At 49.1% G+C, this 27025-nt stretch overlaps 3 protein-coding genes across 9 annotated transcripts in view; 2 read left to right on the forward strand and 1 right to left on the reverse strand.

Moving 5' to 3' along the window:
- Positions 1-27025, reverse strand: part of LOC120909855 (zinc finger protein 436-like) — an 865309-nt gene that overhangs the window by 195884 nt on the left and 642400 nt on the right. The window lies entirely within an intron of this gene.
- Positions 1-27025, forward strand: part of LOC120909932 (zinc finger protein 239-like) — a 350937-nt gene that overhangs the window by 75808 nt on the left and 248104 nt on the right. The gene's annotated exons all lie outside the window — the stretch shown is intronic.
- Positions 1-27025, forward strand: part of LOC120909847 — a 42165-nt gene that overhangs the window by 2413 nt on the left and 12727 nt on the right. Inside the window, exons 1-5 of one of the 2 annotated variants that reach the window (XM_040321578.1) lie at positions 19892-20005; positions 24058-24166; positions 25361-25552; positions 25639-25762; positions 25883-25968. In XM_040321578.1, the coding sequence (XP_040177512.1) occupies positions 24089-24166; positions 25361-25552; positions 25639-25762; positions 25883-25968 (480 nt within the window). In that variant the 5' untranslated portion in view covers positions 19892-20005; positions 24058-24088. Of the gene's footprint in view, positions 1-1290; positions 1389-19891; positions 20006-24057; positions 24167-25360; positions 25553-25638; positions 25763-25882; positions 25969-27025 lie in introns of those variants that run through there. The other variant, XM_040321580.1, reaches the window with a different exon arrangement.

Below are 27025 nucleotides of genomic sequence, written 5' to 3' on the forward strand. Positions count from 1 at the left end.
TAGATTAACTGTGACCCGACGTGATTGACGTTTTTTACGAACGTAGCATGCGCCGTCCGTGTACATATCCCAGTGTGCATTGCGGCAAAGTACGCCGCAAGGACGTATTGGTTTCGGCGTGGACGTAAATTACGTCCAGCCCCATTCACGACCGACTTACGCAAACAACGTAACATTTTCAAATTTCGACGCGGGAACGACGGCCATACTTAACATTGGTTACGCCAGCTAGGGGGCATGTTTATCTTTAGGCGGCCTATCTCTTACGGAAACGGCGTATCTTTACTGCGACGGGCGGACGTACGTTCGTGAATAGGCGTATCTAGTGATTTACATATTCTACGCCGAACGCAATGGAAGCGCCAACTAGCGGCCAGCCTAAATTTTGCACTCTAAGATAGGACGGCGCAAGCCGTCGTATCTTAGCTAGGTTTAAGTGTATCTCAGTTTGAGAATACACTTAAACTTAGGTCGGCGCAGATTCCGAGTTAGGTCGGCGTATCTACTGATACGCCCGCCTAACTCTTTATGAATCTAGCTAATAGAAACAATGGCCCGGACTCAGATACCTTCGCCTATCTTTAGGCGGGCGTAGCGTATCTCAGATACACTACGCCGCCGTAAGTTTGAGCAGCAAGTTGTGTATTCACATACAACTTGCGCTAAAACTTACGGCGGCGCAGTGTAACTGGACCGGCGTAAGCCCGCCTAATTAAAAATAGGCTGGTTGGGGGCGTGTACTATGTAAAATAGTACTGACCCCACGTTTTTGACGTTTTCAACGAACGGCGCATGCGCCGTCCGTGGACATATCCCAGTGCGCATGCTCCAAATGACGTTGGCAAATCGTCATGCTTTCGACGTGAACGTAAATTACGTCCAGCCGTATTCGCGAACGACTTACGCAAACAATGTAAAAAAATCAAAACTCGGCATGGGAACGACGGCCATACTTAACATTAGCTACGCCTCATATAGCAGGGGTAACTATACGCCGGAAAAAGCCGAACGCAAACGACGTAAAAAAAAAAGCGCCGGGCGGTCGTTCGTTTCTGAATCGGCGTAAATACTAATTTGCATATTCCTTGCGTAAAAATACGGAAGCGCCACCTAGCGGCCAGCCTGAAATTGCAGCCTAAGGTACGACGGTGTCGGATCTTAGGAATATCTATGCGTAACCTGATTCTCTGCATCAGTCGCATAGATACGACCGAGCGCACTCAGAGATACGACGGCGTATCTCTTTCTGAATCCGGCCCAATGTATTCAGCCAGTGTGTGTTTCCTACAGATGGATCCAGTAATGGGAACCCACCAGAGAGATGTCCCCGTCCTCTGTATTCCCGGGACTCCACACAGGAACATCAGGAGATCCTTCAGGAGGATCAGGTAGGTGAGAATGAAGGTCCTAAATAACCCCTTGCCGCCGAACGTACGCACATATGCATCCTCGGCTTTCGGGGGTTATAGCGGGATGATGCCCGCAGCTACAGGCACCGTTGTTTAGAGCGGGGTGATTGGCTATCCAGGCATAGCAACCGATGCGGCTAAAAGCCACTCAGTTGTTGTCCCGTAAACGGCTCCGATCCAGTCTCCTGAATGTAAACATGGGAGCGACGTCACAACGTAACTTCCGGTTTACTCGGCTGCCAATGGCGCCGGATTTAAAAAAATATACAAAATTCGTAATGGCCGTTTTTGGCGTAATACCGCGTACACACAACCGTTTTTCATGGCGAGAAAAATGCCATTTTTAAAATTGGTCATTAAAAAGATTGTGTGTATGCTCCAGAGCATTTTTCACGATGTTCTATTTCACGTCGTGAAAATACGGTCGTGTACGCTTTAACTAGGGGGGGGGGGGGGAACGCGCATTGCTCAGAAGCAAGGTATGAGACGGGAGCGCTTGTTCTGGTAAAATTAGCGTTTGTAATGGAGATGGCACATTCGTCACGCTGTAACGGACTGAAAAGCACGAAGACTGAAAAGCGCGAATCGTCTCTCACCAAACTTTTACTAACACGCGATAACACAATGGGCCAGATTCACATAGGTTAGCGGATCTTTAGATCCGCGTAACCTATGCGATTTAAGATCCGCCGCCGCAAGTTTTAGAGGCAAGTGGGTAATTCACAAAACACTTACCTCAAAACTTGCGGCGGCGTATCGTTAATCCTCCGGCGGAATTCAAATTCCGCGGCTAAGGGGAGTGTATTATTTAAATCAGGCGCGTCCCCGCGCCGATTTAACTGCGCATGCACCGTCCGTGAATTTTTCCGGCGTGCATTGCTCCCAATGACGTCGCTAGGACGTCATTGGTTTCGGCGTGAGCGTAACTTGCGTCATCAGTTTTGTGAATCGACGTACGCAAACAACGTAAAATTTCAAAAATCGACGCGGGAACGACGGCCATACTTAACATTGGCTGCGCCTCATTGCATAATCAGCCCAAAGGGTGGTGCCATTCGAATGGAACTTCCCCTTTATAGTGCCGTCGCACGCGTTGTACGTCACCGCACTTTGCTCGAGCATTTTTTTATCACGACCGTGTGTATGCAAGGCAGGCTTGAGAGGAATCACGTCGAGAAAAACTTAGTTTTTTTCCATGACATGAAAAACGGTCGTGTGTACGCGACATAAAGGAGGGATTTGGGATCTTTTAGACCCCCGATCCCTCCATAAAGAGTACCTGTTACCACCTATTACCGTCACAAGGGATGTTTACATTCCTTGTGACAGCAATAAAAGTGATCAAATTATTATTTTTTTAAAACACAATTTATTATAAAAATAAATAAAATAAATAAGAAAAAATAAATAATTTTTTTTTAAGGCGCCCCCGTCCCGACGAGCTCGCGCAGCAAAGAACGCATACGGACGTCACGCCCGCATATGTAAACGGTGTTCAAATCACACATGTGAGGTATCGCTGCGATCGTCAGAGCGAGAGCAATAATTCTAGCACTAGACCTTCTCTGTAACTCTAACCTGGTAACCGTAAAAAAAATTTAAAGCGTCGCCTATGGAGATTTTTAGGTACCGTAGTTTGTCGCCATTCCACGAGTGCGTGCAATTATAAAGCGTGACGTGTTTGGTATCTATACACTCGGCGTAACATCATCTTTCACATTATACAAAACAATGGGCTAACTTTACCGTTTAATTTTTTTTTTTATTCATGAAAGTGTATTTTTCCCAAAAAGTTGCGTTTAAAACACCTCTGCACAAATACCGCGTGACATAAAATATTGCAACATTTGCCATTTTATTCTCTAGATTCTCTGCTAATATATATATAATGTTTGGGGGGGTTCTAAGTCATTTTCTAGCAAAAAAAAAAAAGAATTTTAACTTGTCCAATTGTCTGAAATAGGCTTAGGCAGGAAAGGGTTAAACCTGGCATTCGTTTGCTTTCTGATACAGAATTTAGAAAAGATGTTGTGTCTTTATTAGAGCGACGACCTGATCGTGGTGAAAATTGAAGAAGAAGAGATGTCTACGATCAGTGATGATTCCTATATGGATGAGGACGGGGAAGTTCTTCCAGAGATCAGTACAGGTCAGTAATAAACACTAAAACGTTTCAACGTGCTTTTTTGATGTGTTTATGATGTTTTTTCGAAGGTTGCGAAATGCCCTGTGCGTGGTCATCCCTGGTGGCATCTGTGGTGGGCATCCCTGGTGGTCCAGTGGGGAAGGGCTGCGCTGATAATTGATTAGCGCAAACCCCCCCCCCTGTCAGAGGAGCAGCCGATCGGCTCTCCTCTACTCGCGTCTGACAGACGCGAGTGAGGAAAAGCCGATTACCGGCTTTCCCTGTTTACATCGTGATCAGCCGTGATTGGACACGGCTGATCACGTGTTAAAGAGTCTCCGTGAGAGACTCTTTACCTTGATCGGTGTTGCGGGGTGTCAGACTGACACCCTGCAACAACGATCGCCGTGATGCGCGCCCCCGGGGGCGCGCAGCGGCTCAATATCCTGGGGACGTCATATGACATCCAGTCAGGATATTGAATCCACTTTGCCGACGTCAATCTGTCATTGGCGGGCGGCAAGTGGTTAAGCTGCTTTGGGCAGGGGTGAATAAATAGCGCTCCCAAGCCACCCAAAAGATGCTGCTTGCAGGACTTTTCCTAACATCCCACAAGTGCACCGCCCCAGTGTGAAAGCAGTCATTGCACAAAATGGGAGGGAGTTTTCAAGGGCTTTTTAGAGGCTATTTCTAGCGCTAACCTCTGGCTCGCTCACAGCCAGTAAAATATACAGATTCATACACTGTATGAATCTGTATATTTTCGCCGCTGCCGCCCACTATTCAGCTGGCCGGATGTTGAGCGCCGGTCAGCTGAATAGCGGCAGCTGACTGGCTGTGTGGAAGTGCCTATCAGGGCCAGCGGCTGAGGCTGTAGTCGGCTTCCTGAAGCTCATCATTGGGACGTACCGGCCGTACGTCCGAGGATAAGACTGACAGGCGTCTCAGCCAATCAGGTAACCTGATTGGCTGAAGCGTCATCGAGGGCGGGACGAGGGACATCGAGGGACGTAGAAGCCATAAAGGTAAGTGCCAGGGGGGGGGGGGGTACTGGGCACGGTGGCTACAAGTTGGGGCACAGTGGCTACAAGTGGGGGCACAGTGGCGACAATTGGGGGCACAGTGGCGACAATTGGGGGCACAGTGGCGACAATTGGGGGCACAGTGGCAACAATTGGGGGCACAGTGGCAACAATTGGGGGCACAGTGGCAACAATTGGGGGCACAGTGGCAACAATTGGGGGCACAGTGGCGACAATTGGGGGCACAGTGGCAACAATTGGGGGCACAGTGGCAACAATTGGGGGCACAGTGGCTGTGTTTGATGGCATAGTGGTGACAATTGATGGCACAGTAGCTGCGTTTGATGGTATGGCAAAGTGGCTGCGTTTTGATGGCATGGCACAGTGGCTGCGTTTTGATGGCATGGCACAGTGGCTGCGTTTTGATGGCACGGTGGCTGCGTTTTGATGGCACAGTGACTATATTTGATGGCATGGCACAGTGGTGACAATTGATAGGTACAGTGAGGCTGCAATTGTTTTTTTTGTTTTTTTTCGTTTGCGCCCCCCCAAAAATTTTGAGCACCAGCCGCCACTGGCGCTAACATGCCCGAAATCTGCCTCAGTGTGAAAGTGGTCTTAGACTCTGGCTCTCCTCCTCACATCATGTCATTGTGTGTTACCAGCCAAGAGATGTGACCAGTCTCCCCCCCCCCCCCCCCACACACACACTCTCTGGGGTCTCTCATACATCTAAGTACAGGGGGCTTCACTCTCATCTCTATTCACAGATCCTGGAGGCACCAGAGAGACTCAGAGAAATGTCAAAGTGTGGGAGAAGGAAGAAGAACACGTGAGGATTAAAGAGGAGGAATCTCCTATAGAGATCAACACAGGTGAATGAGAAACAACATAAAGAAAAGTATCACAGATCTAGTTGCGGAAATCACACCCTTCATTGGTTATGTGTATTTTTGACAGGTGGACCTGATAATAAAAATACACCGGAGAGATGTTCTGGTTCTCCTAATTCCTGGGATTCTACAAAGGAAGGACATGAGACCCAACATGATGATCAGGTAGATGATGGGGGGGGGGGGGGGGTTCTTTAACCACTTAAGGACCGAACATCTTTTTCAGACTTGGGGCCAGATTCTCGTAGTTCTGCGGCGGCGTAACATATCCGATTTACGTTATGCCGCCGCAACTTAGGCGGGGAAGTGCTGTATTCTCAAACCACTTGCTCCGTAAGTTGCGGCGGCGTAGCGTAAATCGTCCGGCGTAAGCCTGCCTAATTCAAATTTGGCTAAGGGGGGGCGTGTTTTATGTAAATGTACTGTGACCCGACGTGATTGACGTTTTTCACGAACGGCGCATGCGCCGTCCGTGGAAATCTCCCAGTGTGCATTGCTCCTAATACGCCGCAAGGACGTATTGGTTTTGACATGGACGTAAATTACGTCCAGCCCCATTCACGGACGAGTTACGCAAACGACGCCAAATTTTCAAATTTCGACGTTGGAACGTAGGCCATACTTAACATTGTTACGCCGCACTTATGCCACCATATAGCAGGGGCAACTATATGCCGGGAAAAGCCTAACGTAAACGGCGTAACTTTACTGCGTCCGCCGGGCGTATGTTCGGGAATTTGCGTATAAAGCTGATTTACATATTTCGACGCGTAAATCAGCTTACACGCCCCTAGCGGTCAGCGGAAAAATGCAGTTACGATCCGACGGCGTAAGAGACTTACGCCTGTTGGATCCAAGGGAAATCTATGCGTAACAGATTCTAAGAATGAGGCGCATAGATACGACGGCGTATCTAGAGATACGCCGTCGTATGTCTTTTGAGAATCTGGGCCTTGGTGTTCACAAGTTAAAAACAATTTTTTTGCTAGAAAATTACTTAAAACCCCCCAAACATTATAAAAAAAAAAATCTAACACCCTAGAGAATAAAATGGCGGTTGTTGCAATACTTTCTGTCACACCGTATTTGCGCAGCGGTCTTACAAGCGGTGGTATTTGATCACCTCTGTCCCCTAAAAATCTATAAAAAAACGAATAAAAAAACTTTTTTTTTCTCAGTTTAGGCTGATATGTATTCTTCTAGATGTTTTTGTAAAAAATAAAATCGCAATTAGCAAATATTGATTGGTTTACGCAAAAGTTATAGAGTCTACAAAATAGGCGATAGTTTTTATTTATTTTTATTTTTTCACTAGTATTGGCAGCGATCTGTAATTTTTATTGTGACCGTGACATTGCGACGGACATATAGGACACTTTTGACACATTTTTGGGACCATTCACATTTATTCAGCGATTTGTGCTATAAAACTGCACTGATTACTGTATAAATGTGACTGGCAGGGAAGGGGTTAACACTAGGGGGCGCTGAAGGGGTTAAATGTATTACCTAATGTGTGATTCTAACTGTAGGGGGAGGGGACTCACAAGGGGAGGAGACCGATGTGAGACCTCTTTACTGGGAACACACATCAGTCTCCTCACCTGACAGGACCGTGGATCTGTGTGTTTACACACACAGATCCACAGTCCTGCCGTGATTGCGGGCTATCGCGGGTGCCCGGCGGACATCGCGGCCGCCTGGCATGCGCACCGGGTCACACGTGATGCCGCGGGCGTGCGCACGCCCCCCAGACGGCCGGGAAGCCCAGGACGTCATATGACGTCCACCCAGGAGTTCCCATCTGTGGACGTCATATGACAACGGGGGGGGTACAGCAAAAATCATTTCCTCCGTCACATTTGACATTTAAGTGAATGGGGCCGCATCACAACCACCTCGCAAAGATCTATATAATATTCTGTTTAACGCTTTGAATGTTTTGTTAAATTCAGGATGAAAATCTGATTTATATTAAAGTGGAAGTGAAAGAAGAAGCAGACGAAACGTATGCGGAGAGTGATGAGGACGTTCCTCCAGAGATCCGCACAGGTGAATAATATACAAATCCTGATTCTTCTTGTTCTGTATACCAATCTGTTTTTCTCCTCCGCCTCCCAAAAAAAAAAAAACGAAAGCCCTGTACACACATAAAGTCCGCCGGGAATCCCGACGGGAAAACCGAGAACCTGCTCTGTAAGTTTCCCCCGTGTACACATGAGAGGTTTTCCCGTTGGGAGAACTGCAGGGGGAGCTTTGGCCGGTAACCCTGGCCGTGTGTATGCTCCCTCGCAATGTTTCCCCATAGGAAAACTGCCGGGTTCTCTATTTTCCCGCTGGGATTCCTGGCAGTTTTCCTGTCGGGAAAACTGCGAGGAAGCATACACACGTCCGGTTTTCCCGGCCAAAAGCTCTCTTCGCAGTTTTCCTGGCAGGAAAACCGGTCGTGTGTACGGATCTTTACAATTTAGGATGTTGTGACGGACTGCTGACAGCCCCAACTGGGTAACTCAGAGCTACATCCCCGCTGGTGGAACTCAGGAACAGGGTATTATATCTGGGAATTGCACCCAGGAACTAGACGACGCTAGCTTAGGTGCAAACTGGAACAACTTTATTTTTATACATTTTTAAAAAAGGGACATTCACCACATGAACAATACAAACTTCAAACAGCAATCCAATTAACAGCTAACAGTGATACAATTAAACAGTAATCTAAATAACCACTTGCCGACCACCCTGCAGCAGTTTTACTGCTACAGGGTGGACATCAGTGGCGGTGCGTCTATAGTGGGCACAGGAGCGCCGCCCCCTCTCTCCTGCACCCATCACTCAACAATACATAGATTCATGCATTGCATGAATCTATGTATTGTCGCCGCTGCCACCCACTATTCAGGTGGCTGGCCCCCTGTTGAGCGCCGGCCATCTGAATAATAGCGGTGGGTGCGTTTTGGAAGTGTCTATCAGAGCCAGCGGCTCTGATAGGCTTCCCAATTACAGCCTGTGGGCTCTAATCGGCTTCCAAATGGTTAACCAGAGGGCGCACAGGGTGTGCACTCTGGTTAACACTGACACACGTCTCAGCCAATCGGGTTCACCGGGTCTGGTTACCGGTCACCTAATTGGCTGAAGCGTCATCGAGGGAGCGTGGAGGAGGATGGCTGACCCAAGAAAGGTAAGTCCCGGGTGGGCGGACAAACTGGCGGCATTTATGGGGCAAACTGGCGGCATTTTTTTTACGGGGCAAACTGGCGGCATTTTTTTTACGGGGCAAACTGGCGGCATTTTACGGGGCATACTGGCGGCATTTTACTGGGCAAACTGGCGGCATTTTACTGGGCAAACTGGCGATATTTGAGGGGCAAATAGGCGGCAATTGACGGGCACAGTGGCTGCGTTTGATGGCACAGTGGCTGCGTTTGATGGCACAGTGGCAGCATTTGATGGCACAGTGGCTACGATTGATGGCACAGTGGCAACAATTAATGGCACAGTGGCTGCGTTTGATGGCACAGTGGTGACAATTGATGGCACAGTGGCGACAATTGATGGCACAGTGGCTGCGTTTGATGGCACAATGGCTGCGTTTGATGGCACAGTGGTGACAATTGATGGGCACAGGGGCGACAATTGATGGGCACAGTAGCTGCGTTTGATGGAACAGTGGACGGGCGCCTCCATTTCCTGTCACGGTCACAAAGGGAAATACCCTATTGTTCAGTGATTCTGCTGTGTCCGCCCATAAACTACAGAGAAAAGGATTTTACAGTGAGTACAAAAATTCAATTTTTTGGGGGGAAAGCGGGTACACAGGTTTTTAAAGGCACCCAGCTCCCACTTACTCTCCTGGCGCCGGAAGTTCACCTCTCCCCCCTCCCTCCCTATCTTCTGGGACACGTCACAGGTCCCAGAAGATTTCCCGGCCATTCACAGCGCGGTTAGTGCATACGCAGTGCGTGCCTGGCTGTGGAGAGGAGGGGCAAAGGAGGAAGGCTTTGTGCGTACGCATCACTGGACCGTGGGACAGGTGAGCGTCTGATTATTAACAGTCAGCGGCTACACTTTTTGTAGCTGCTGACTTTTAAATTGGTGGAAATCCGCTTTAAATTTATTAGCTATACCCCTATTCCGATACACTTGTTGTTTTTTCAATAAAGCCACACATGAACTTTAATGGCATCCCAGTCTTAGTCTGTAGGGTTCAATATTGGATTGGCTCTTCTGTTATTACAGCTTCAACTCTTCTGGGAAGGCTGTCCACAAGGTTTAGGAGTGTGTCTATGGGAATGTTTGACCTTTCTTCCAGAAGCGCAGTTGTGAGGTCAGGCACTGATGTGGACGAGAAGGCCTGGCTCGCAGTCTCCGCTCAAAGGTGTTCTATTGGGTTGAGGTCAGGACTCGGTGCATGTCAGTCAAGTTCCTCCACCCCAAACTTACTCATCCATGTCTTTATGGACCTTGCTTGGTGCACTGGTCACTGAAGTCATGTTGGAACAGGAAGGGGCCATCCCCAAACTGTTTCCACAAAGTTGGGAGCTTGAGATTGTCCAAAATGTCTTAAGAGTTCCCTTCACTGGAACTAAGGGGCCAAGCCCAACTCCTGAAGAACAATCCCACACCATAATCCCCCCTCCAAATGCCAAATACTTTTGGTAATATAGCTTGATGAGCGAGTTTGGGGTGAAGGAACTTGACTGGCCTGCACAGAGTCCTGACCTCAAGTCAATAGAACACCTTTGGGATGAATTTGATCGGAGACTGCTAGCCAGGCCTTCCCGTCCACACCAGTGCCTGACCTCACAAATGCGCTTCTGGAAAAATGGTCAAACATTCCCATAGACACACTCCTAAACCTTGTGGACGGCCTTCCCAGAAGAGTTGAAGCTGTTATAGCTGCAAAGGGTCGGCCAACTCAATATTGAACCCTACGGACTAAGATCTGGGATGCCGTTAAACAGGGGCGTCGTTAGGCCCGGGCTTGGGGGGCTGGAGCCCAGAATGGGACCCCGAAAAGCCCCGAATCTATTGAACTATGCTTTGTATTGTTGGCTCCGAGCACCGGGGCCCCGGACCGATCTGATGGCCGAGTGCGGCCAATTGCGGCTGTGTCCGAGTTCGGCTGAGTGCGGCCGGGGCTGAGTTCGGCCAAGTGCGGCCGGGGCTGAGTTTGGCCGAGTGTGGCCGGGGCTGAGTTCGGCCGAGTGCGGCTGTGGCCAAGTTCGGCCGAGTGCGGCTGGGGCCGAGTTTGGCCGAGTACCATATGTCCCGCCTTCTGGAGCCTGCAGCGCCAATGCCAGGAGGACCATGGGACGTGTGACGTGGTGCGTCCATCATAGCCTGCAGAATCTCCAGAGGGCGGGAATTTCAAAATGTAGCCGCCGAACAATATCCCTGCTTGGGCGGGCGGCTCTCCTCCTTGGCTCGGCAGCTCCTCTCCTCCTCCTCGGCATGGCAGCTCCCCCTCCTCGGCATGGCAGCTCCTCTCCTCCTCCTCTGCATGGCAGCTCCTCTCCTCTCTGACAGTGACGAGTGACTGACACCACGGCTGAGCTCAGGTAAGTCAGTGTGTGTATCTATGCCTTTGTCAGTAGGTCAGTGTGTGTGTTAATGTCATGCAGGTCACTGGTCAGTGTAGGTAGGTCAGTGCAGGTAGGTCAGTGATCAGCATTGATGGGCACTGGTAAGTCACACAACCCCACCACCCAGCCCCAATAAAACGCTACGACACCACTAATTCCACCACCCCGACACCCGCCAATCCCATACCCCGGCCCCCCCCCCCCCCCCCCCGGTTCTGGCTTTGGCCTTAGGGCTGAAGCCCCTGGTCTTTTCGCCAACTAGCAACGCCCCTGCCGTTAAAGTTCATGTGGGTGTAAAGGCAGGCGTCCCAATACTTTTGTCAATATAGTGTATGTGTACCTTTCTCATTGCATATGAACACCACTCCATATGGCGAATAATGTGTTCTGTAGTAGTGAGGGATCTGTTCTGTTTACGGTGTTGGCCTGTCTATGGAATTGTCATTATCTCTATCTGTATGAAAATTAGCAATATAGGGCCGGATTCAGGTAGGGGCGCGCATTGTTACGGCGGCGCAGCGTATCGTATTTATGCTACGCCGCCGTAAGTCAGAGAGGCAAGTGCTGTATTCACAAAGCACTTGCCTCCTAAGTTACGGCGGCGTAGCGTAAATGGGGATGAGGGGGGGCGTGTTTTATTTAAATGAATGGTGACCCGACGTGATTGACGTTTTTTATGAACGACGCATGCACCGTCCGTGTACATATCCCAGTGTGCATTTCGGCAAAGTACGCCACAAGGACGTATTGGTTTCGACGTGAACGTAAATTACGTCCAGCCCCATTCACGGACGACTTAAGCAAACAACGTAAAATTTCAAAATTTCGACGCGGGAACGACGGCCATACTTAACATTGGCTACGCCACCTAGGGGCCAGCTTTATCTTTACGCCGGCATACCTCTTACGGAAACGGCGTATCTTTACTGCGACGGGCAAGCGTACGTTCGTGAATCGACGTATCTACTAATTTGCATATTCTACACCGAGCTCAATGGAAGGGCCACCTAGCGGCCAGCGGAAATATTGTACCCTCAGATATGACGGCGCAGGCCATTGTATCTTAGGTAGGTTTTAGTGTATCTCAGTTTGAGCATACACTTAAACATACGACGGGCTTTGATTCCGAGTTACGTCGGCGTATCTACTGATACGCCGGCGTAACTCTTTGTGAATCTGGCCCATAGAGTGTTAAAAAAAAGTTACTTATTAAATGCCTTTAATTTTTGTAGATGGACGATATAAAAGATACAACGTGGAGAAACAGCCCTTCATCTCTCCAGGAGCACAAAGTGATGACGTTACATCAAATTCATCAGAAGGAATCCTCATTACTTCCAACCACCACCCAGTGCCTCCCAGTAGGGTCCGATCATCGGCTCCGTCTTCACGCGCGGCTAACGTTCCTAAACGGCTTGAAACGTTTCCATGCTCCGAATGCAGCGAGTGTTTTAGCCAAAGAGCAGAGCTTATCGCCCACCATCGAACTCACACGGGAGAGAAGACCTTTTCATGTCCCGAATGCGGCAAATGCTTTTCTTGGAAGGTTCAGCTTATAAGACACCTTCGAATCCACACCGGGGAGAAACCATTTTCATGCGCGGAATGCGGAAAATGCTTCAATGAGAGGTCCAACCTTCTGAGCCACGAGAGAACTCACACGGCCGAGAGACCCTATTCCTGTCCCCAGTGTGGCAAATGTTTTACCCAAAGGTCGAATCTCGCTACCCACTTGAGAACTCACACCGGAGAGAAGCCGTTTTCCTGCGCCGAGTGCGGGAAGTGTTTTTCTCGCAAGTTATCCCTCGTCACGCACGAAAGAGGCCACACGGGGGAGAAGCCGTATTCGTGTCCGGTGTGTGGGAAATCTTTTGCCGCAAAAGACAAACTCATCAAACACCAAAAGATTCACTCGGGAGAGAGGCCGTTTAACTGCTCGGAATGCGGGAAATGTTTTTCTCAGAAAGGGAACCTACTTTCGCATCGGAAGACCCACGCGGGGGTGAAGCCGTATTCGTGTTCCGAATGCGGAAAAAGATTCATTGAGAGATCGGACCTTGTGAAGCATCACAGGACTCACACCGGGGATCACCCGTATGCTTGTTCGGAATGTGGGAAAAAGTTTCCGAAAAAATCCTCTTTGATGTCGCATGTCAATTTCCACAAGAGACGAGAGGTTTCTGTGTCAGGAGGTGAGGGCTGAGGGAAGAGTATGAAGACATATAGGTAGATTCAGGTACCTGGGTGCAAACTTGCGGCGGCGTAGCTTTGCCTGTTTAGGCAACGCCGCCGTAAGTTAGCTAGGCAAGTACATGATTCTCAATGTACTTGCCTGCTAATATACGGCGGCGTAGCCTAAAGCGGGCGGGCGTAAGGGCGCCGAATTCAAATGTCTTGGAGGGGGGCGTGTTACATGGTAATGAGGCTTGACCTCACGTTTTTGACGGGTTTTTTTTAATGCGCATGCGCCGGGCGCCTACATTTCCCAGGGTGCATTGCGGCTAAGTACGCCGCACGGGCCTATTGATTTCGACGTGGACGTAAACGACGTAAATCCCGATTCGCGGACGACTTACGCAAACGACGTAAAAAAAAATTGAATCTCGCGGCGGGAACGGCGGCCATACTTTAACATTGTTATTCCACCTAGTAGATGGAATAACTTTATTCCTGCTAATGCCTTACGGAAACGGCGTAAAACTACTGCGGCGGCCGGGCGTACGTTCGTGAATCGGCGTATCTCCTCATTTACATATTCTACGCCGACCGCAATGGAAGCGCCACCTAGCGGCCATCCGAAATATTGCAATCTAAGATAGGACGGCGCAAGCTGTCCTATCTTAGATATGTTTAAGCGTATCTCTGTTTGAGCATACGGTTAAACATAGGTCGGCGTAGATTCTGAGTTAGGTCGACTTATCTACTGATAAGCTGGCCTAACTCTTATGAATCTACCTAATAGACAGGGCTGCTGATAGGCCAGTACAACTGGCCCTGTTGTACCGGGCCCGGCCAGCAGGGGGGCCCGGGCAACCTGAACAGATGACTAATTAATGTAAAAAAAAAAAAAAATACTCCATGACCGATCATAGCCTATCCGACATCCAATGCTCTTTACGTATTTTTTTATTTTTTTGGGGGTTTGCTATCTGCCAACTTGTTGGCTGAAGGGGAGGGACTATTTCTTAGTTTTTGTGCGCGGAAGAATGCCTCTTGCTGGCTCAAGTCCCGGCAAGCGCGTCCTCCATAGTGCCGTCCCTGGCGCCATGGAGTAATTCCTCACCCTCCTCGTGAGATAAGTAGCAGTGAGGCGAGCGGCGGTGGCAGAAGACTAAATAGAGGCAGCTGGCATCGCATCTGACTGCAATAGTTTGTGGTCACTCCAGTAACCATTACACAGTTGTGTGCTTGCTTGGGGGAGGAGAGTCAAGATCTACTGCAGCAGAATCTATACATTATGGCATGGGTGGCACTGTCTGCAGCACATTATGGCATTTGAGGCATGGGTGGCACTGTCTGCAGGTAGCACATGTGTTATGGGCCATAACGCATGTGCTGCCTGCAGAGACAGTGCTGCCAATGTCGTAATGTGCTGCAGACAGTGCCACCCATGACGCTAATGCCATAACGCATGTGCTGCCCACAGAGACAGTGCCACCCATGTTGCCAATGACATTATGCCATTGGCAGCATGGGTGGCACTGTCTGCAGCACAATATGGCATTGGCGGAATGGCACTGTCTGCAGTACAATATGCCATTGACATGTCCGCCGCTTGATCGTTCTTACGGGTGGCGAGAGGGGACTTCCCCGCCGCTGCCCTCTGGTGCTTCTACCGACTCACCACTGCAATCGTTGAGTCGGATAACGGATCCGCCAGTCCTGGATGCTGATCATAGAGATTTCCAGCGGACCAGATAGTGGCAGGAGTCTCTATGATCGTCGGAGGCTGGGCGCGATGTTATGACGTCACGCCCGGCCTTTGCATTAAAAAAACGGCGCCGCCATGGCTGGGAAGCCTTCATGTTGCTGCAGAAAAGAATTTTCGTGACCGGGAATATTCTTTTCTCTCCGGGGATTTTTTTTTCTTGCACATGCGCATTTTTTTTCTATTACATTTCTAGCACGATTCTCCCATCATTGATTAGAAAATCGTTTGTTTTTCAAATAATTTCCAAATTCCTCAAATTTGATTGTCGCACGAAAATCGGCTGTTGCTGCAGCCCACTAATGGTGCGAAATTTGTACGAAAATTCTATGATACGATTTTCAAAGGAAAATTCTTTTGAAATTCGAACCGTGTGTGGCTGGCTTAAGTGTCAGAATGTCCTGCCGCAATATCGCAGTCCCGCTATAAGACGCTGATCGCCGCAATTACTAGTAAACACAGTGCTCTGTATTGTGATTTGCTAAGCCGATCGGCAGGTCCCAGACATAAATCATTGTCTGGTACCTGCTGATAAGTATATGCTGTATCGAATCACAGCACAGAAGGGGCGGTATACGTGCGCATGTGTCCCCCTCCCCCCAGTGATTTGCTAAGCTGATCAGCAGGTCCCAGCTATAAAACATTGGCTGGGACCTGCTGATCAGTATATGCTCTAGACAAATCACAGCACAGACGGGGCTGCACATGTGTCCCCCTACACGGGGCATGTACATGCAGGGCCGATCCTAGGCAGGGTGCACGGAGGCGCCGCAGAGGTGGGGGCACCGAAGCTCCAAAGTGCTCCCCTCCCTCCTCCTTGTCTGTGTCCAGAGCTGCTGCCAATCATCCCGTACACTCCCAGAAATGCTCTCCGAGTGCCACCCTCCAAGTAACCAAAGATGCCACATATGCCCCGCCCCCTGTAATGTGCTTCTGCTCCCAGAGCGCCCAAGCTACAAGGATCTATTGGACAAGTACTGATCTATGGGGACACCTGATGTGGGGGGCTCTGATGGGGACACCTGCTGTGGGGTGGCTCTGATGGGGGACACTTCATGGGGGACACCTGCTGGGGGGGGGGCTCTGATGGGGGACACCTGCTGTGGGGGGCTCTAATGGGGGACACCTGCTGGTTGGGACTCTGATGGGGGACACCTGCTGGTTGGGACTCTGATGGGGGACACCTGCTGGGGGGGCTCTGATGGGGGACACCTGCTGTGGGGAGCTCTGATGGGGGACACCTGCTGGGGGGGCTCTGATGGGGGACACCTGCTGGGGGGGCTCTGATGGGGGACACCTGCTGGTTGGGACTCTGATGGGGGACATCTGCTGTGGGGGGCTCTGATGGGGGACACAAATGAAGACTTCTTAGGGGAGCATCTCTGTGTTTGAGTCGTAGCCATAGAAACATTTGTAAAGGGGAGGAGTTAGTAAGATGACCACGCCCATGTGTGGGCGCCAGAAATATTTCTGCACCCAGGCGCCTCTGACCCTAGGATCGGCCCTGTGTACATGTAGATGATCCAGGGCAGAGAGCCCCCCCCGTCGCCGTATATGTGCTTGGGGCAGTCTACAAGTAGTTAAAGAAGACCTATGGAGTTCCTTGGATCATAGACTAATGCCACGTACACACTTTCGGGCTTTTGCCTGGCCAAATCACTTCGGAATTCTGACGGGATTCCATCGGAAAAATATAGAACATGTTCTATATCTAAAGTCCGATGGAATTCAATGGAATTTCCGATGAAAAAAACTCAGATGGGGCTACACACGATCGGAAAATCAGATGGAAAAAGCCCATCGGAAATTCTGATCGTGTGTACGGGGCATTAGGCTGTACAGGTGGCCTTGACTTCTACACATCTAACACACTCTGTTTAATTTGCATTATTCCTTCTATTTTTGTGTATGGATGACGGCGCTCTAATTATTATTATTATTATTTTTTAAACAGTACCTAAAAAAGGTACCATCTTTCCTAATCAATATACAGTTGTCACATGACCTAGCTTTTTCCCAGCCTGTCTGCAAGGAAACAGTGGCAGGAGGAGCTTCTTGTCATCTGCTGCTGGTCACATGTTCAAAAAAAATCCTTTGGAATACAGAGTATAAATAAATAAATAATATCAATAAACTGTTTTGTCTTTTTTTTGTCTTAAAATATGTACCGGTATTTGAAATAAAATCGTTATTATTTTTTGGCAATAGCATGGTGTGGGGGGCGGATTTCTGTCAGTCACAGAATGTCACACCCTCTCCAGCCTATGTCTTATAGTAACGGGGAGGTGAAGCCTCCATCAATCTACTGTACATGTAATATCCCACCCCAACTGTGTGTAGCTGATTAGTGAGCATGGAGGAGGAGAGAGGGAGTGGCATGTCATTTACCATTGTGTATATGCGCATATGTGTGACTCTATAGCAGTGGCGGCCCGTCCATTAGGGGTGCGCGGCGCCGCCCCCCCCCCCATATCCATGCTTATGGCCCCCTTATCTACATGCAGGGTTGCATGGATTCCAATGGGGGGGGGGTGTTTTTTTTTTTTTTGAAGCCTGTGATTAAAGCCAGAGACTAATTGGCTTAAAAAAAGGGTGGGCTTGGGGGACAGAGCACTGCGCTCCGAGCCCACCCAGTTGTGTGACACTAGCGAATGAATAATCACTATTACTATTATAACACTGATTCTCCTCCGGGCCAATCAGTAAACGGGTTGTGAGACCCGTTTCCTGATTGGCCCGAAAGTTACCCAGGATATTTCCCAAACCTGCACGGCTTAGCAGATATCCAATGTCCCCTGCATGTGCCAATGTCATTGGCACATGCGCACTGGGGCAAACTGAAGCAATGGCACATATGTGTGCCGTTACCGACGGCTCCCGCGAGCATGCGCCGGAGTGACGTCATTGCGGCTCCGGCCAATCACAGCGCCGGAGCCGTGATACTCGGAAGTAAACCCCCGGAGTGATGTCGGCTGTCGGAGCATTATACGAGGAGGGGTGCGGGGACTTCGGTCTCAGGTAAGTAATTAATAATGAGCTAGTATGCCCGCTCACCCCCGGTCCCGACGCGTGTGCCCGGCGGGCGCGATCACCGCCGGGCACCCCCGATCGCTCGTTACAGAGCAAGAAGCTCCTGGTCCTGTCAGGGGGAGAAATGCCTGATTGTCTGTTCATGCAATGTATGAACAGCGATCAGTCAGTCCCGCCCCCCCCCCTTCAGTTAGAACACATCCAGGGAACATACTTAACCCCTTCCTTGCCCCCTAGTGTTAACCCCTTCACTGCCAGTGGCATTTTTATAGTAATCCAATGCATTTTTATAGCACTGATCGCTATAAAAATGCCAATGGTCCCAAAAATGTGTCCGCCATAATGTCGCAGTACCGATAAAAAACGCTGATCGCCGTAAAAAAAAATCTTAATAAAAATGCCATAAAACTATGCCCTATATTGTAGACACTATAACTTTTGCGCAAACCTATTAATAAACGCTTATTGCGATTTGTTTTACGAAAAAATATGTAGAAAAATACGTATCGGCCTAAACTGAGGAAAAAAAATTGTTTTTTTATATATTTTTGGGGATATTTATTACAGCAAAAAGTCAAAAATATTCATTTTTTTTTTCAAAATTGTCGCTCTATTATTGTTTATAGAGCAAAAAAAAAAAACGCAGAGGTGATAAAATACCACCAAAAGAAAGCTCTATTTGTGGGAAAAAAAGGACGCCAATTTTGTTTGGGAGCCACGTTGCACGACCGCGCAATTGTCAGTTAAAGCGACGCAGTGCCGAATCGCAAAAAGGGGCTCGGTCATTGAGCAGCAATATGGTCCGGGGCTGAAGTGGTTAAGGAGCGTAATTAAATCAAACAAGGTCAGTCTATCCCCCAGTACAGTCCCCCCCCCAAGGTCAGTCTGTACCCCAGTATATTCCCTCCTTGGTCAGTCTGTCCCCCCAGTAAACCCCCCCAAGTCCATCTGTCCCCCAGGACAATGTCCCTCAGGTCAGTCTGTCCCCCGGTATAATCCCCATAGGCCAGTATCTACCCTAGTTAAAGTGCCCCCCCCCCCCACAATATAATTAAAAGCACTGGAAGCTGACACAGGGGGATAGGAGGACTGGTGATGCAGGGCTGCCACTGATGTGTCCGGGTTTCAGATAGACTGAAAACCAGACAAAGGATCTAAAACCTGGACTGTCTGGGTGAATAACGGACAGGTGGCAACCCTAAGTAGTTAATTGTACATATACAGTATTGGGTATTATTAAATATTATATGGTCGTCATTATGTGTCACTTTCTTTATGTGGTTGACCTAATATTCAGTAATCTTTTTTATTATTAGTATGTTTTGCTTTATTATAATATATTTTTAATTATGGGAAAAAAAACATTAATCAATAATTATTATATTTAAATTAATGTATTATTATAGTATTAATAATAATAATAAATAAATATTCATCATTATTATCTTCTTTATATATTATAATAATATATTATTATTGTTCAGGTAGAGACATTTCCGGTCTTTGGATTCCGCATTTCCGGTACGTGCGTTCCACGACCGCCCAGCAGCTTCCTGGTTGCTATAGTGACCCGGGCCAGGCGGACCAATGAGGTGAAGCCCCTCCCCTCCCCTGTCAGTCTCACTCCGCTCAGCTTCCTGCAACATTCCACCTGCTCGCTGACCCAGAACCATCACTAGAGGGCTAGTCTGAGCAAGTGAAGGGGAGAAAGGTGTCCTCGATATAAGGGGGGCGGCGGCCATTTTCATTGAGCACAAACGTCTCCTTCTGTTGACTTTCCGTATTAAAACTATAAAGAGATGGCATAGAGTTGCTTTTTCATGACGGCATCCGTTCCAAGCGTTACGCATAAAAGGAGTAAGTCGCCCCTGTGTTTGTTTAAACGCCGAGAGCTCTGGAAGGTCGTCGGCCATTTTGTTGTAGCCTATAGTCTGCGGAGGGGAGGGGATTTAGCAATGCTGGAGTCCTCCAGGGGGGTGTTGGGCTGGAGAGTGCCTGCACACTGAGGAGGAGGTAATAATGTCTTCTTATTATGGGATGTGGAGGGGAGAAGGAAGGGGTCCCAGCACTTTTTGGGGACTGGTGAATGAGGGGAGGTCATGTGATTTGCACACAGTAAGATGGGGGGGGGGCAGTAGGCACTGTGGTGGGGGCCAGTTAGGTACGTATGGGGCCACTAAGGAGCCCTATAAGAGGCTCCTTTCTGTTTTTGGGTACCTTGAGTTATCCTGCCCGAGGTTTGTGGCCACCAGCTGTCCGCCGTGCGCTCACCCGCGTCCTGCGCCTCTTTATAGAAAAGTCATGAAGTGATTCCATTAAATGACCTCGGACTTTGCTGAGTTGCGGTCGGACAAAGCCGCACTTCGTCCCTTTTATTCACAAAATGTTCTTCTTCAGGCTGGAGGAGGATGACGCGGCCTTTGAGTGCGAAGGATGGAGAAGGGGACGATATCTGAGAAAAATAGAAGGATATTGGTGAAGAACCCTCTAAAGCTGATGGGTAGCCAACCTCGGCCCTAGAACTGTGGTGAAACTACAAATCCCATCATACCTCTGCCTCTAGGAGTCATGCCTTTGATTGTCAGGGTCTTGCAATGCCTCATGGGACTTGTAGTTTCAGCTGGAGGGCCGAGGTTGCCCACCCCTGCTCTAAAGGAAGCAAAGACTCCTTTAGGTAGACAAGAAGGTCCATTGTATCCCCCTGTGGTCTGCCTCAGGTTCTTCAGTTTGTGACTCTTTCCCGGGAGTGTTATCCCAGCCGGTTTCGTCCTGCAACCTGGGTCACTACAGGTCTCCACATTGACATAGAGGCTGGAGGATGGAACTAAACTACGTGAAGGGGACACAGACCTCCGAATGTCCCTGATGGGTCAAATACCAAAGAGATTGACAGAGGCTGTAAAAAAGGGAAGTAGGAAGAATAGAAAGTACCGTATATACTTGAGTATAAGCCGAGGTACCTAATTTTACCACCAAAAACTGGAAAAAAGTATTGACTCGAGTATAAGCCTAGGGTGAGAATGCAGCAGCTACTGTAAGCGTAAAAGAGGGTCAACAATGCCCATTTGCACGCCGAGGCGTGCAAATGGCTATTGTTGACCCTCTTTTACGCTTACAGTAGCTGCTGCATTCTCACCCTAGTCTTATACTTGAGTGCCCATTGCAACCTCACTGTGCCAACCTCACTGTGCCCATTGCAACCTCACTGTGCCCATTGTCACTGTATCCATCGTCACTGTACCTGAAATTAACAGACTTTCACACTTGGGCGGTGCGCTTACAGGACAGGAAAAAAAGTCCTGCAAGCAGCATCTTTGGGACGGTTAAGGAGCAGTGAATACATCGCTCCAAAAACGCCCCTGCCATTGAAATTAATGGGCAGCGCTGCCAAAGTGCAGCAGTTCTTTTAACCCCATTTTCGGACGATAGTGGGGTGAAAAGCGGCGCTAAAACTAGCGTCACTTTACCGCCAATGCGGCCAGAGCCTCAGTGTAAACTAATGGCGCTTTACCGCCAATGTGGCCAGAGCCTCAGTGTGAACTAATGGCGCTTTACCGTCAACGCGGCCAGAGCCTCGGCATGAACTAGTGGCACTTTACCGCCAACACGGCCAGAGCCTCGGTGTGAACTAGTGTCACTTTACCGCCAACGCGGCCAGAGCCTCGGTGTGAACTAGTGGTTCTTTACCGCCAATGCGGCCAGAGCCTCAGTGTGAACTAATAGCGCTTTACCGTCAACGCGGCCAGAGCCTCAGTGTGAACTAGTGGCACTTTACCGTCAACGCGGCCAGAGCCTCGGTGTGAACTAGTGGCACTTTACCGCCAACGCGGCCAGAGCCTTGGTGTGAACTAATGGTTCTTTACCACCAATGCGGCCAGAGCCTCAGTGTGAACAAGCGGCGCTTTACCGTCAACGCGGCCAGAGCCTCGGTGTGAACTAGTGGCACTTTACTGCCAATGCGGCCAGAGCCTCGGTGTGAACTAATGGTTCTTTACCGCCAATGCGGCCAGAGCCTCGGCATGAACTAGTGGCACTTTACTGCCAACGCGGCCAGAGCCTCGGTGTGAACTAGTGGCACTTTACTGCCAATGCGGCCAGAGCCTCGGTGTGAACTAATGGTTCTTTACCGCCAATGCGGCCAGAGCCTCAGTGTGAACTAGTGGCGCTTTACCGCCAACGCGGCCAGAGCCTCAGTGTGAACTAGTGGCACTTTACCGTCAACGCGGCCAGAGCCTCGGTGTGAACTAGTGGCACTTTACTGCCAATGCGGCCAGAGCCTCGGTGTGAACTAATGGTTCTTTACCGCCAATGCGGCCAGAGCCTCGGTTTGAACTAGTGACACTTTACCGCCAACGCGGCCAGAGCCTTAGTGTGAACTAATGGTTCTTTACCGCCAACGCGGCCAGAGCCTCAGTGTGAACTAGCGGCGCTTTACCGCCAATGCGGCCAGAGCCTTAGTATGAACTAGCGGTGCCTTTACCGCCAACGCAGCCAGAGCCTCGGTGTGAACTAGCGGTGCTTTACCGCCAACGCGGCCAGGGCCTCGGTGTGAAAGTGGCCTTAATATTTTCTGAAGGAGCCTGGAGATCTGCTTTAAAGGCTGATGAAGGGGGTATAAGACATGGGCTGGTGGAGAGCAGGTGGGAGTCATGGGCTGATGAAAATTGAGGGGGGAAGGTTGGGTTTGTAAGAGACATGGGACATTGACTGATGTAGGGGAGCTAAAGTCATACACTGAAGATAAGGGGGGTGGTTAGGAGACATAGTTGGGCTGAGGAATGTGAGGTAGGATACACAGGCTCATGGAGCAGAGGTTGGAGTCATGAGCTGATGCCATTGGGGTGGGGTGGATATAGGAGACATGGGCTGATGGAGAATAGGTAGGGGTCATGGGCTGAGGAGAGGGTGTTGAAGGAGACCTGAACTGATGGAAGTAAGGTAGAGTTCATGAACTGAAGAAGAGGGGGATGGGTAGGAGAGAAGGGAGGGTTGGAGTCACAGGTTGATGAAGGCGAGGTGTGGGACACAGGGTCACAAAGCAGAGGTTGGTATGATACACAGATGAGGGGAAGGGGGAGAGTATATAAGAAAGCTGATGGGGGGGGTTGATGTTGGTTTCACAGGCTGACAAAGGGGAGCTAGGAGTCATGGGCTGATAAGAGAAGGTGGCGGGTAGTTGACCTGGGCTGATGGAAGAGAGCTGGGAGTCACGAGCTACTGGAGAGGGGATAGGCGTCACGGGCTGGTTGGGGGGGGGGGGGGGTTGGGTATGAGGTATGGGCTGATAGAGGGGAGATAGGAGCCATGGACTGATAAAGGGAGTTGAGTAGGAGCCATGGACTGATAAAGGGAGTTTGGTAGGAGCCATGGACTGATGAAGAGGGTTGGGTAGGAGCCATGGACTGATGAAGAGGATTGGGTAGGAGCCATTGACTGATGAAGAGGGCTGGGTAGGAGCCATGGACTGATGAAGAGGGTTGGGTAGGAGCCATGGACTGAGGAAGAGGGTTGGGTAGGAGCCATGGACTGATAACGGGAGTTGAGTAGGAGCCATGGACTGATGAAGAGGGTTGGGTAGGAGCCATGGACTGATGAAGAGGGTTGGGTAGGAGCCATGGACTGATGAAGAGGGTTGGGTAGGAGCCATGGACTGATGAAGAGGGCTGGGTAGGAGCCATGGACTGATGAAGAGGGTTGGGTAGGAGCCATGGACTGATGAAGAGGGCTGGGTAGGAGCCATGGACTGATGAAGAGGGCTGGGTGGGTTTTTTCTCCGTCGGAGTTGCACAAAGATGATAGGAATTTTCTATCGTTTTTTTTTTTTTCCCATCGGATGGACTTTTTTCATCAGAAATTCCGATCGTGTGTGGGCCCCATTGTACTTTTTTTCCATCGGTGTTTAGAAATAGAACATGTTTTATTTTTTTTCGATGAGGAAAAAAAAAACGATAGGAAATTCCTATCATCTGTGTGCAACTCCAATGGAAATTCCGATCGTGTGTATGCGGCTTTAGACATCTACATGGGTCTACGTTTTTTTTTGCTTCTTCTTCTTCTTCTTCCAGATTGTTGCAGTTCAACCAAGGCAGCTCCAAAATGGAGAAAAGCAGGAGTTGCATGACTGAAAGGATTTTGGACCTCACCCTGGAGATCATCTACCTGCTAATCGGAGAGGTGAGGAGGATTCTGGGAGGTCACATGACATCACTCCTCTCTAATAATACTGTAAAGTGGAAGTCCAGGTTCTACCTAACTAGGCCTAAAACTGCTCCCACCCCCCCTTCTAAGACCTATTCTAACTACCCTGTTGAAGAAAGATGCTTATACTTGCATATTATTCAGGCGCTCCAGTCTGGGGACTCGATTGGCTCCAAGCAGCGGCTTCAGAGTAAAGGAGGGACAGCCCACAACGTCTGGTCAATTGTAAGTCTATGGGTGACATCACTGCTTAGGCATTGCAGCCGTTGTCAGCGATCTCTTCTCTCCCATGAAGCCAGCCGATGGGGAGATCACGTGACCAGACCAGAGCGCCCTAAGAATAAATAGGTATACAGGGTAGAGGTGGAACAGTTTAAGGCTGCATTCACACCTAGGCGTATATACGCCTGAAGCGCGACGCTGCAGCCGCCCCTAATACGCTGGAGGGGTGATTTTAAATGGTCGGCTATGGAGATGGTTCACATCTCAACGCCGAACGCCGAGACGCCTGAAGCTCAAAAGAAGTCCCGGACCCTTTTTTTCGGGCGGCTTCGGCGTTGGGGCATAGCCGACCATGTAAAAAATCACCCCTCCAGCAAAAAACAATGTTTAAAACGTCGCGTTTTGTCGCCGCAAATCGCGGGACAAAACGCCTATTTGATGTCGCCGCAATACGCGGCAGATCACCTATGCTGAGGTGTGAATGGAGCCTTAGGCTTAGGTAGAGCCTAGATTTCCACTTTAATAAAACACAGACCTGACCGGAGAGGTGAGGAGGATTCTGGGAGGTCACATGACATCACTCTTATCTCTATTAATAAAACACAGACCTGACCGGAGAGGTGAGGAGGATTCTGGGAGGTCACATGACATCACTCTTATCTCTAATAATAAAACACAGACCTGACTGGAGAGGTGAGGAGGATTCTGGGAGGTCACATGACATCACTCTTATCTCTATTAATAAAACACAGACCTGACCGGAGAGGTGAGGAGGATTCTGGGAGGTCACATGACATCACTATTATCTCTATTAATAAAACACAGACCTGACCGGAGAGGTGAGGAGGCTTCTTAGAACTTCCAGTAACAAGAAGCTTTGTTGGTTTACAGTAGAATGGACTTTCTTTTCTGTGTGTAGTAATATTTATATTTATGTCTAATATACAGGAATGCATTATAGCGAAGAAGATATCTGGTGATCAAGTGATGCCCAACAGACCTCTCAGTGTGTCACAAAGATGTAGCAGAAAACGGAGCCCGAAGATGGAACCTCCAACTCACTCACTGATATCTGAGAGGAACAACGACAAGAAGATCCTAGAAGTCACCCAGAAGATCATAGAGCTGCTGACAGGAGAGGTGAGCGGTGCCGGGAATTCTGGGACATTATCCAGTAACAGACAAGGGGTGTGTCTGGATGGTGACGGTATCATTGTGTGTGTCAGGTTCCTATAAGGTGTCAGGATGTCACTGTCTATTTCTCCATGGAGGAGTGGGAGTATCTAGAAGGACACAAGGATCTCTACAAGGACGCCATGATGGAGAAGCGGCCGCCCCTCACATCTCCGGGTAAGAGGAGACTTTCATTTCTTGTAAAGGAGAGAAGAGTATTGAGGATCCCCCTAGTTACACATCCTCTGATATAAAGACATAGAAACAATGTATTCAGTCAGTGTGTGTTTCCTACAGATGGATCCAGTAATGGGAACCCACCAGAGAGATGTCCTCGTCCTCTGTATTCCCGGGACTCCACGCAGGAACATCAGGAGGATCAGGTAAGGGCAACCAAGAGTCTTTGCAAGTGTAGTATTGGTTTATCCATAGGCCCAGTGGACCCTGATCAACCGATTCCCGACGCATATATACGTCAACACAATGGCACTCCTGGACAGAAGGACGTATATATACGTCCCCTTTAACCACTTAACGCCCGCCGCACGCCTATTTACGTCCACAGAATGGCACGTACAGGCAGAAGGACGTATATATACACGTCCTTGCCTTCTAGCGGGTGGGGGGTCCGATCGGGACCCTCCCCGCGGCGGGCGGCTTACCTCGGGGAGCGATCAGGGACGACGGCGCGGCTATTAGTTTATAGCCGCTCCGTCGCGATCGCTCCCCGGAGCTGAAGAACGGGGAGAGCCGTATGTAAACACGGCTTCCCCGTGCTTCACTATGGCGGCGTATCGATCGAGTGATCCCTTTTATAGGGAGACACAATCAATGATGTCAGACCTACAGCCACACCCCCCTACAGTTGTAAACACACACTAGGTGAACCCTAACTCCTACAGCGCCCCCTGTGGTTAACTCCCAAACTGCAACTGTCATTTTCACAATAAACAATGCAATTTAAATGCATTTTTTGCTGTGAAAATGACAGTGGTCCCAAAAATGTGTCAAAATTGTCCGAAGTGTCCGCCATAATGTCGCAGTCACGAAAAAAATCGCTGATCGCCGCCATTAGTAGTAAAAAAAAAATAATTAATAAAAATGCAATAAAACTATCCCCTATTTTGTAAACGCTATAAATTTTGCGCAAACCAATCGATAAACACGTATTGCGATTTTTTTTTTTACCAAAAATAGGTAGAAGAATACGTATCGGCCTAAACTGAGGAAAAACATTTTTTTATATATGTTTTTGGGGATATTTATTATAGCAAAAAGTAAAAAATATTGATTTTTTTTCAAAATTGTCGCTCTATTTTTGTTTATAGCGCAAAAAATAAAAACCGCAGAGGTGATCAAATACCACCAAAAGAAAGCTCTATTTGTGGGGAAAAAAGAACGCCAATTTTGTTTGGGAGCCACGTTGCACGACTGCGCAAT

This window comes from Rana temporaria, chromosome 8, assembly GCF_905171775.1.
Source record: "Rana temporaria chromosome 8, aRanTem1.1, whole genome shotgun sequence".
In the NCBI taxonomy this organism is placed as follows: Eukaryota; Metazoa; Chordata; class Amphibia; order Anura; family Ranidae; genus Rana; species Rana temporaria.